General features: G+C 39.7%; 1 protein-coding gene across 1 annotated transcript in view; it reads left to right on the top strand.

Annotated features, from left to right (window-relative positions):
* The first annotated feature begins 881 nt into the window (after positions 1 to 881).
* Positions 882 to 12679, top strand: part of SPMIP4 (sperm microtubule inner protein 4) — a 47490-nt gene continuing 35692 nt past the window's right edge. The window contains 2 exon segments of the mRNA XM_073238682.1: positions 882 to 1386; positions 9312 to 9488. Of these exon segments, the coding sequence (XP_073094783.1) occupies positions 1253 to 1386; positions 9312 to 9488 (311 nt within the window). The 5' untranslated portion in view covers positions 882 to 1252.

Genomic DNA, 12679 nt, shown 5'->3' on the forward strand with positions numbered 1-12679 from the left:
GCGAGGGAGGCGCAGGGGGAGTACAGGTCTCAGGCTCTCGCCTCACCAAGGTCTCCGCGGCCCGTCTCCCCGGGCCCTGCGCTGTTCCCCCGCCCAGTCCACAGGAGAGAACGCCCCGGCCAGGGGACGGCCTGGAACCTGCCGCCCGACCGGGAGAAAGGTCGCCGCCGGGCGGAGCCGCGGGTGGAGGTGCCTGCGCACGCGGAGGCGCCCGTTGAGCCGCAGGACTGGGCTGTGGTCCTGCCTCACCGCTTCCGATCCTTATAGGGCCCTAGAGCTCCTGGCCGGGCTTCCTCCGAAACGCGGGAGAGCCGCCCACCGCCCCGCAAGAGTGCGTCACCGAGCGCCACGGTCACTGTCGCCGTCACAGGCACCCTCGGCCCCACCCCAGACCCGCTCGCGGTCCCTCTCTCTCCCTCACCCGCACCTGCCGGAAGCTCCGCGGGCCGCAGGTGCGGACCACGGCGGGATTCCACGCCCCGCGGAGGCCCGTCAGCCCCAGGGAGGGAAGGGGAGGCGCGGGCCGGAGCCGCCCCCAAGCTGATGCCCCGGGAGCGCCCGAACCCCGAGGCGCCGCCGAGCTGGGCGCCCTGGAAGCTCGGCCTTGGCTCCCGGGGCCCGCGGCCCTACATACGGCTCCTCCTTGGCTTCCCCCTCCGAGTCCGACGGAGGGGTGAACTCTCGCCCTTGGGGTCCTGACTCTCCCACCCCTCTGCAAAGGACCTTCTCTCATTCCGGACCTCCGAAGCCCTCAGAAGCGTAGTTGTTGGTTCTGTTGGATAATGAGTCTCCTGCTTTTTAAAAGATACAGGGTGGGAGTTGGGGTGGCAGCTGGGGTGAGTGAGTGTTAATCAGCTGAGCTTTCTTGAAATTTTCTATTACATTTAAGGAAGAATTATATTTCAGTCGATGCCCGCAAAGTAGTGCCTTGTATGGGCCTATATGTCCAGGTGGTGATCCCACTCTACGCAGGAACATCTGTCACTTTGTGGATTTGTTTCAGATGAAACTTATTTCCATAAAACTTAAGTTGCTGTTTATTACTGATATGACATCTGAGGGTCCACAGACAAGCTCTTGGTGAGGGCGGAGGCCCCTGATTTCTGTGCAGCACTGGACTGAATAATTTAGCAGCAGAAAGCATGTTTCCTGTCTGCCCTGAGGGAGAGGCAGTGTGATGGTGACCAAGTCTGTTAACTAAGCAACCATGTAGGCCTCCCTTTCTTTTCCAGATTGTCTTTAGCCTGCAAGCATGGAGGTCACTCACCGCAGGCCCTACTGTTGCAGGGAGCTTGAAGGAGCTGACATACTGTCAGACACCTTCTACTCTAATGAAGTGCACACTCCGCTACAAACAACTGCCCGTCCAACTGCCTCAGAGGACAGGTAACACAAAACCTAGAGCAAGCGGTGCAAAAGGGTGTATGTTTATATGTGAGAAAAAAACATTTACAGTTAATGGGCTCTTCATTTATCACATGATAAAGAAAGCATAACATGACAATTAACTAAACCTTAAACTGTCCACATTTGTTAGGAACTTGTTAAAAGTAAGTTGGTGTGTATTTCTAAAAGGCAGACATCAGATTTATCCACTTCATTGTAGAACTCTAGAATGATCACTTCCTTCGTTTGAAAATTTGTCCATTTCGATCAAATATTACTTTATAAACATAAGTGTAGTGGTTCCTTATTATCCCCACCTGCTCAAAAATACAGAATCTGTTGTTCATATCTGCTCTGTAAATTTTGCTTTACCAAATTCCCTGTTACATATGAATTACAGATTATGATTTAAATTGCATCTAACATACATTGAGTGATTACTATGTGTAGACACTATACCAAATGCTTTGTATATAGTAATTCTTTTAATTCTCACAAGAACCCTATGAGATAAGGATTATTATTATCCCATTTTATATATGAAATAACAGGTATAAATAAGGAGTTTTCCAAAATCTTAGTGCCAGCTTTTCTGTGTTGTTTTACTTGAATCATTTCAAGGAAAAAAATCTCAAAACACTTGGACAGTGAAAAAATATCTTATGTGGTTGTTTTCTTGTTTTTGTTTTAAAAAAAATTTCACTTGGTCTAATCTCTCATTGAAGTATTCTTTAAGAAATCAAACAAGAAGTCACCTAGCCTCAACTTAAACACTTCCAAAATGGGATATCAGTACCATTCCAACCTTGAATGCTCTTGATAGAGAATTTTCTTTCTACTGAGAATGTTTTCTACTGAGGAATGTCTTCCTTCCTTCCTTTCCTGCGATCCTGGACCTTCCCTCCAAAGGCATGCAAAATAAGCATAATCCATTATCTCCATAATAGCTGCCCTTCAAGGGTTGAAAGATTCTTCTGATTCTCTAAGAGTTCTCTTCTCCAGACTAAATACTGGCTCAGACTTTACTCTTCTTTCCTCTTGCACCTAGGCTTTCACTCTCTTGACCAGATGTCCGTGGGTCTACTACAGTTTGTAAATATGCTCTTTATATGAAAAAAGAAAGTTTTTTTCCTAATTATAAAACTAACATGTTCCTTATAAATAATTTAGAAATCATGGAAATCCATAAAGAAAACAAATTTTCCATTTTCCAACAGAAAGACAAACTATGAAATTAAACCTCAAGAAGAAAACCTCTGTACTTCCTTTTTCCAGAAATACTAACCACTAAAAAGTATAATTAATGTGTCCTTTCCATTTTTTTTAATTTAAAGATCAAATTCAACATCTGTTTTGTAAACTACTATTTTAACTTAATGAAAAGGAATGTTTTCATATTTGTAAGAAAAAGGACACAGCTCACGTCTATTGAGCCAATCCTTGCTACACCTGCTCTTCTGTTACCTGATTCCCAAAGGTGGCTTGTCAGTCCTAAACTTCTGCGCAGCTCCCAGAGCCATCAGATTAGGCAGAGCTAAACCTTCAGCAGATCATATGTGACCAGGGGATGAGCAACTGTCCCTGGCTCAAAAGCAGCAATGTGAGGTTTTACATTTGGCCAAAAGGGATCTGAGCAGGAATTTAGGACTGCCATGGCTGATTAAATTCATTATCCCCTCAAAAGCACTCCTCTAAGAATTTTCACTGAAATTTCTATCCCTTCTACCCAAATGGTCCTATGGTTGATTAGTAATTCACCCCCAAAACTGTTTAATTGACATTAAATTTAAGAGTAGCATCTGTGAGAAAATACTGCTTTTCATTAACTGACTATAAAATTAAACACGAGTATGTTGTAGTCACACATAAACTACAATAATGTATTATTTGAAGCAGTATCTAGGTCCAAGCATGTTCCTGATTCCTAATAACTAAAACCTGATTTCTCCCTTTTGTTTCATGTGAATTCTTTCTTTTCATATTCCCCAAATGGGAAAGCCAGAATGATCAGGTATTCTCAGAACCCTTCATTTTGACTCCCTCTTAAAAAGCAGTTGGGCAACAGGAAAAGAAGTTCTCTTTTTTCTCAGTGTTAATTCTCCTGAACTGCTCTGGAAAGTATCACCAGGGTGACACTGGGACCTCTGCTCTATCACTGCTGAGGCTGAACTTCTTCAGACTAGGTTCAGGATTTAAGGCACCCAACTCAAAACCTCAGGGTACCTCAAAAGCAAAACAAAACTAAAAGCTCCTGGCTTTTAGGGACTACCTTCATAATGGTAAGGATGAACATGTTTTAATATTTTAATATTAATTTATTAATAATGAATCCTAGCATAGGTTAGCTCTCAGCAGCTTAATTTTCTACACATGGATATATTTAAGGGGGTGCCTTTTTTAAATATCATAATGTATTTTGAACTAACCTGGCAATTTTAATAGCAATGCAAAATGATTTCCTCACAAGGTCCTATGTTTTTTCTTTTCAGAATAGGTAATGCAGTCTAGCTCCATTGTTACCCAGCATTGGTATACAGACAGGAACCATCAAAATCACCTGAGAAGCTCTCTAAAAATACACATTCCCATCTATGTGAAACTCATAGATAATTCTGACTTGGTGAGTCTAGGAAATCTGCATTTCTAGAAGTTTCTCAGCTCATTTTTAGAGCCACAGGACTAGCAGAAAGCAATAAAAGCAGACAGAAAACCAGGATTGTGGTTCTGGCTGACCCACTGACCAGGGGCAAGTTAATCTTTCTCCTTCAGTTACTTCCTTATTGGTATATTTTGGAGCAATTACAGAAGTCACAGTTATATATCTGACTTGATCTCCTTTGAAATTATTAATCAACAGTTGGTATTCTTTTTGTATTTCCTTCACTGAAAAATAAGAATGGCAGGTACAGCTCTGCAGAACCATCACTGATGCCTATCTCCCTTCCCATTCAGGTGGTGTCTCCTTAACTCTTGCAAATTCTGTAGCTCATTAGGCAAAAAAACATATCAGTTCAGGAAGTGCTTTGAGAATTGCTTCAGATTTCATTATACAGCCCAATTTTATTTATGGATGCATTCCATTGCTTTCTAATTCCTGCATTTTTTACTTAACTATTAGCTTTCTACCAACTAACAATGAGATTATGTTTGTTCTGAGCTTTCCTTTAATCATGACGTCTAATAATTACTGGCTAAGTTCAGCCCCCCACATTTAGAATGTAATGCTCAAAATTCTGTAAAGTGACTCCCAAGTGAGATGTTGGTTTATCCGTAGGGAACATATCTTTCTCAAAAACAAGTAAGCACTTAATTTTATATGGCTACAGATACAGCACTAATAATTTACTGTTTCTTTGTTATGGAAACATGTATTATTTAAGCTTTAAAATGATTTAATACTAAAACTCAATATTTATCTTAATTCCTTCTATAAAATGATGTTAGTATTAAAGTTAAGGGAGGGGGGAATGAGAGACCCGAAAATAAAAGAGAAATATGACTTATTTTTGCCTTGCCTTTTATTTTAAATGGTTTCCTGTAACTTACTGGCTTTTGATGGATGCCAACCCAAATGATTGATTAACATTTTCTACTGGCTCATCTTCCTGGGACAATGTAATATATGGGTGTCAGATATTGACAAATTGACTCATCTGATTTAAATGTAACTTTTAAAAACTTAGGTATTAAAGCTTAGGTTGTCATTAATCAAATATGTTTAAATATTTTTCGCTTGTCATGCCCCCAAACTGTGTCTGTTGATCATAGTCACAGAGCAGGTGAAGGTCTCAGAGGTCTCAGAGCTGAATACCACCATCCCTTCGATAGCACCCCAGATTCTCCTTGACTAGCTAGAGAACGGGTCTACAAGCTTCTGTAAAGGACCAGATGGTAATTATTTTAGGATTTACTGTCTCTGACAAACTATTGTTGCTGTGGAGCAAAAATAGCCATAGACAATAGATACACATGATGAATGATCATAACTGCATTCCAATAAAGCTTCACTTAGGAAAACAAGAAGTAGGTTGGATGTGTCCTATGGGCAGTAGTTTACCAACCCCTTTCTGGTGACTTTATGAGATAAAGCATTCCATGTATAAGACAGTCCTGAATGTTAGTTCTTAATTCCATTCAGCAAATACTTACAGGGGGACTTTAAGTCAAGCACTGTAGTGCCACAAAGAAGGAAGGAGTTCCCCGTCCAAACCTCCCTCTGATCTCCTCTCCCATGTTTCTAACGAGCTCCACATCGCTCAGACGATGCAGTCCAAAGGGCCTTTAAGGCCCCGCAGGATATTGTTCTTGTTTCCCTCTCTTGCTTTACTTCTCACAATAGCTCTTCTCTACTGGGCCTCAAATTCCTGAATTCTGTATCTACTGATTTGGCCCAAAATTCAACTCTATTTTCTCAGCCCTTAAGATCTAGATAAGTTCTACCAGAATCTTTATTCCATACCTCTGTAACTCCAAAGCCTCCCTCAGATTCCCAGGATAGAGGTGGGAGGTGGCCATTACTGACTTGGGGTTCCTGGTTCCACTTAGGCTGCTTCTGTTCAACTCTTTAACCCAGATGTGAAACTCAGTCATTCTTTAATTTCCTCTAAAGACCTCATGCACACAGTATTTGTGAACCTAGTAAACTTCACTGATCCTTTAGTTAGGGGTCAAGAGGAAGAAATCACATCACACAATACAACGTATAACTTAGAGCCCCTTCCAAACCCCTCCCATTGCAGAGCAGCATAATCAGTCTTAGGTTGCTTGATCTTTTACCAGCACCCATACTTGCAAAGTCTGTCTCTACACCAAGTGACCTGACAAAATATTTTATCAAACAAAGTAGATGCTTCCCTGAGAAAGATTCTGGAGCCAACATTGTTGGAATTTTCAATTCCATAACCTTTCTAACCTTTAGGCCATTATATGCTATTCCACCTACCTAGACTATTCCCTTTTTTTCACTTGGTGTACTATTCATCCTTTAGATGATTCCTCCAGGAACCCTTCCTCCAGAAATGAATCCTGCTGGTCCTGCAAAGTGCCTGGAGATATACTGTGTATCCTGGGCCACTTAAATCCAAGGTCAAATCCTGAGCAGCTATAAACTTGGGCAGAAGGCAACAAGAGAGCTGGTTTACTTCTATCTCACTCTTAACATGAAAGAGTAGCCTCTTAAGGTCCCAGCTTATTGTTCAGATAGCCTCCTTTGGATTCCTCACCTAGCTGATTTCTATACCCTTCACCATGCAAAGTCCTTAAAATGAAAATGAAATTTGTCAGAATTAGCACTGTCCTAAGGGCTTCTGTGCTGGTTTACCTCTGGATTCCCATTTTCCCTCTTACAGAGTCCTAGTATCCTTTCTGCCTTGTTAACAATTAGTTGCTTTTACACTTTTTCTTTTCAGCATTTTTGTTGTTTTATTTTATTTTGTCTTTCCAGGCAAGTTAATAAGGTTAAATAGAGAATTCAAATTCTCTAAGAAAACTTTACCTGAAGTACAGTTGGTTCCCTTTTTAAGATTTTCCTGTCATTGTCTACCCTCAAGGAAAAACAACTAGCCAATAAATATTTGTTGAACATCATGTATTTGTAAGACTCTATGCTATGCCCTGAGGGTTCAGCAGTAAGTGTAGCAGAGTCCTTGTCTACAGTGACTTGTCCTCTTTTTGCTGTGCTGTGTAAATTGTGATGAGTCAGTGTTCTTTGCTCACCAGAGCATTATAGTGTTCATCTTTTGGTGACAGGCTACCAGTTTATTATAAAAGGCTTATAATTCAGAAACATCCACATGGGCGAGATACATAGGGCAAGGTATGTGGGAAGGGGCATGGAGCTCCCAGGCTCTCAGAGCACACCATTCTCCCTGCATTGCCATGTGTTCACCAACCCAGAAGCTCCCTTTCCAGGATTTTTAATTGCTTTCAGTGGGAAAGTTAATCAAAATAATCTTGACTGCCATTACTGGGAACTGGAAGTCATTAAATCTTTCCTAATTAGGAAGCAGATCTTTTACCAGACATTCCTAAATATTTTGTGAGGCCTGAAGCTTTCATTCCTGTGTCCAGGAAACAAACCCATCTCTTTGGGCCTTGCTCATTCACTCATGTATGCATTCGTTCAATAGACATCCACTGAGTACGCCCATGAAGCATGCTTACAGCAGTGAACAAAATATCAGAGTCCCTGCCCATCACTCCCTAGTTAGCCAAAAGCAGAAAAAAGTCATCTGAACTACCAGTTTTCAAGATCACACTAAGCCCTACCAGCCAATTTAAGAAATTTCCATGTCTCTAGGCCATGGAATGGTACAGATGTTAGGGGTGGCACTATGGAGACACTATTTCTGTGAAAGGACACTGTTGAATAGGGCAATGCTTCTAAAATTTTGGCACGTAAAAGAATCATCTGGAGGACTTGTTAAAACAGATTATTGGGCCTTCCCCACAAAACCTCTGATTCCTAGGTCTGTGGTAAAGCCTGAGAATGTGTACAGAGATGCTGATGCTAGTCCACACTCTGAGAACCACTATTAAAGGAGCTCTAGAGAGAACCGAACAGCAAGTGGTTCTGCTCTTTTACACTACTCTCCATTTTTAAAAAGCAAACAATAATCTGTAGCTAAGACCATTCAGTGGGGGAAGAATAGTCTTTTCAGCAAATGGTTCTGGGGCAACAGGATATCCTTATGCAAAAGAATTAAGTACCTTATTCTTGTATCCTTATCTCACAACATGTTTAAAAACTAACTCAATATGGATCAGAGAACTAAGTATAAGAGCTAAAACTATAAATAGAAAATGGGTAAATTTTCATGATCTTGGATTGGCAATGTATTCTTAGATATGACACTAAGGACACAAAAAAGAAAAAAAGATAAATTGGACATCATCAAAACTTCATTAAAAACCGCTTAAAAGGACACTGTCAAAATTAAAAGACAATATGCAGAATAGGAGAAAATATTTGCAAATCATGTATCTGACAAGGGATTTGTATCTAGAATATATGAAGAACACTTACACCTCAATAATAAAAAGACAACCCAATTTAAAAATGGCCAAGTATCTGAATAGACTTTCCTCCAAAGAACATACACAAATGGCCAATAAAGCACATGAAAAGATGTTCAACTGCATTTGTCATTTGGTAATTGCAAATCAAAACCACAAAGAGAGACCACTTCACATGTACTAGAAGACTATTAAAAAAAAGAAAGAAAATAAGTGTTGGCAAAGATGTGGAGGGGAAACTGGAACCCTTGTACATTGCTGGTAGGAATGTAAATTGGTACAGCCACTGTGGAAAACAGTTTGACAGTTTCTCAAAAAAGTAAACATAAAATTACTGTATGACCCAGGATACCCAAAAGAACTGAAAGTAAGTATTCAAACAAAAACTTTGCCATGAGTGTTCGTAGGTGCACTATTCACAACAGCCACAAGGTGGAAACAACCCAAATGTCCATCAACTAATGAATGGATAAACAAAATGTATCATACCTATACTGTGGAATATTATTCAGCTGTAAGAATTTTAGTTATTTGTCCTAGTCCATTCGGACTTCTATAACAAATACCACAGGCTGGGAAGCTTACAAACAACGATTCTGGAGACTGAATGTCCAGGATCACAGAACCAGCATGGTCGCGCTCTGGTGAGAGCCTGCTCTCCCGTCACAGCTGGCGCCTTCTCACTGGGTCCTCACAGGATGGAAGGGGCTGGCAAGCCCTCTGGGGCCTCTGTCACCAGAGCTTAGTCCCGTTCATGAGGGCTCCACCCTTGTGCCCTGGGCACCTCCTAAAGGCCCCACCTTCTTACACCATCACCTCGGGCATTAGGATTTCAACATCTGGGGGACACAGACCTTCAGCCTATAGCATTCTGTGCTGAAGCTGCTTCAAAAGTTTCTCTTTTTTCACAGGTATCAGGAATTAAGGGAGTCACTCCCACAATGTAGGCTTCTATGGGGCGCTGAAAGGGAATATGGAGGGATGATACCCACTTAACTCCCCGAGGAACACAGGCCAAAGTGTGAGCCTCCTCGTGTCAGGGGCAAAGGACATCAGCATTACGGATTTGGTGGAGACATCTGGCCAAGGTAAACAGACCTTCTGCACTTCACAGAGAGTTCTTTATTATTCATTTCTCTTTATTTCTATTGTGCAGTCCTCTGTTAACTAAAATCTACCTCCAAATTTGTTTATTTTACTGTTTATGGAAAACTATATAATTTCTAATTGTGAAGTCAGTAAAAAATCTGTTTATGGATGTATTTGCCATCCTTGGAGATGTTCAAGTATTATGATTAGAGATTTTGATTAATTTAATTCCCTTGCTAATCACATTTTATCTAAAACTAAGTGGGAATATTTCAGAGAGGGTTAAATAAAAAATGTTTTTGCTTGAGCAAATAGCTGGCCTAATTTGTACAAATATCCTTGATTTGGGGAACTTCTGATTTCTAATCTGTTCATCAATTTATAGTCATTAGGATCTATTGGGCATTGTTCTCAAGTATTAAAATAGTTCCATAATCATTTATAAACCTTAAAATCACTCTTTCAGCCACATAATTTGAAACATATAAGAACTGAAGAGAAAGCAAAAATCAAAATCTGCGCAGCCAATTAAATGTCACATTAAATATTTACTAAAAATTATGACATTTACTCAAAGCAAAATCCATCAAACCTTCCCACAGAGCCTACTTACTTCTGCTGTAAGTAACAGTCCTAGTTACCGAATTACTAACAATCTAGCTAACTAGTTTTTTGTTCTAAAGCAGTTAAAATAAAGCAATTTGGAAAGGCAGCTGCAGCTAGAGAGAAACAGTAACAATAGGGACACATAGTAGCCGATGACCTTACTGAAGCCTCAGTAAAACAATAAAAAGCAAATGAAAAGGCCTGTCAGTCCAAATGGAAAAATGCAAGTATAAACACATTATAGATAGTGAGGGCCTCAAGTTCATTAATTAACCCAAAAGATTTTCTTAAATCCTCTTATGGAACTTACTTTCTAATACAGATTTACAGTGTGTTTTTAAAATGGATATTGTTTCCCTGGTTTTATAATAAACAGAGACCCAAGAGATTCAGCATTTTTCCTCAGGTCAAACAGTTATGAAGTCGTGAAACAGATGACTCCATGCTTATTTGATTCCAAAGCCCAAGTTCTTTGCATCTGTTCATTCACTCATTTACCCCAGCTATTTGTTTATCAGTTCAGAAAACTGAGTGTAGCAAGCACTGTTTTAGAGACTAGAGATAGAGCTCTTTGTGGAGCTTACAGCTGTTGTCCCCAAAATCTGTATATTAAAAAGAAAAGCACAATAGTCCACAAGATTTAGAATTATACTCACAGAACCCAAGTGTGTATAAAGAAAGCACAAAGACTGATTTCTTAAGGGAAATCTAGCTTGAAATCAGAGGTTTATGTTTGGGGCCTCATGGAATTCAGCACCAGACACTGGGAAAATAAATACTTGTTCCAGTTAGAATGCCAGTAATCCCTGACTCAGAAATGACAGGAGTAGAAGTCCAAATATGAAATGGCTGAGCATTAAACAGTAAGCATTGCATCCATTCATGATTGGGAAAATTATTACTGTAGAACCAGGTAAATGTTATAAACCCTGGCAAAGCAGAGATTATATAAACAACCAAAATGGAAAGACCAGGGATAGAAAGCAGAAACAAGCAAAATAAGGTTTATCATCTTAATCTTTCATGCCTGAGTCAGTATTATCCAAAAAATAATATTGACTCCAACATTTTAAATTTTTCAAAAACTTTTTCTTAATTCTACACAGATCTCTTAGAAATTTATATCTGTGTAATGAAGAGATACATATTCAAGAGTTCCTTCAGTTTATTTTTTATCTGTTAAATAGCAATAAAATTTTTAATTTTTAATTTTCCTTCAAAAATTGCATGAACTATGATCCTATTCTTGATATTTTAGTACTGACTAAAGCTGTCCATCTCTCCATTCTTACTTGTTACATGTTTTTTAGAGAAAGATCTCTAAATCATGGCAGTATTTATATATAATTTTTTGTAATTATCAAACTTTTATAATGAGGATGTGCCATTTCCGTAAAAATAAGAAAACAATCTCTTTTTTAAGCAATAGCATTAATCAAGTACTTCTATATGATATGTATTGTGCTGAGTGCTTAGTAGACATTATCTCACTAAATTAAATTACATTTGCTTTTTATAGAGTTCATTTTTTCAGTTAAACTACTTTTATTCTTTTTTAAGTTAAATTTTAACTCCACAAATTACTCATTTATATGCATTAGGTAGCTTAGTTGCAGATGACAGAACCCATTCTGGCTAGTTGAAGAAGAGGATTCATTAGAGGATATCAGATTAACTCAAAAAACTATGGGAAGGCTAAAGAAATATGCTCCCTGCTAAGCTTCCAGGAATAATAGCCAGACTCATTCCCAGGCCTGGCCTCATCCGGGGTTCTGCTAAAATGGACACCTGCCCTACTACCTTATTAGCAATGTGGATGCCCACTTGCGGCCTGTGTTCTAAGGTTACTACATCCAAATCCAAATCTAGTACGATATGGAAGACTGGCAGAACTTGGTGCCCACGTTTAGATTCCACCTGCTAGGGAGGCCAGGAGATGGATTTTCTAGATTCTACCTGGGGAAGTGGAGTCTTCAAAATGTAGTAAACTAGCAAAATGTAGAGAGGATATTGTAAAGATGTTAGATAGCCATCAGTGCACGTAGACTGTCCTTCTAAATAATAACATGTTTTTCTATTCAATATGTGGTCCATGGGCCAGCAGTATAGAATCACCTAGGAAATGGTGAATGCAAAATCTTGGATCCTACCCCAGATTTGCTGAAACAAAATCTGTATATTAACAAAATCCCTCAAGTAATTCAAACATGCAGCAAAGTTTGAGACCTGCTGCTCCAAAGTAAGAAAATGCCACATTTTTTCAAGCAAATGAGAGTGTACTCACCTCCCAAAAAGGGGAGACTCAAAGTCTCATCAGGCCCACATCCAGGGTGATGATCACTCCCTTTTAGGTCAGTCATCATCCCGTCCTGAGAGTCCACACCTTGCACTTGATAAAGTAAACCATCGCCAATACACCCTATATGAATAATAAGGATAAAGAAAGGGAAAAAAAGATTACAGTTTATATATATATAAGCATATGGGACATACCAAGAAAAAAAAAGTGGGAAGTGTCTACAGTCCTCATTTCTACCACTGATCATGAAGCTATTGTTGGTGTTATATTCTCTTTCCTCCACTA

This window comes from Manis javanica, chromosome 6, assembly GCF_040802235.1.
Source record: "Manis javanica isolate MJ-LG chromosome 6, MJ_LKY, whole genome shotgun sequence".
Lineage (NCBI taxonomy): Eukaryota > Metazoa > Chordata > Mammalia > Pholidota > Manidae > Manis > Manis javanica.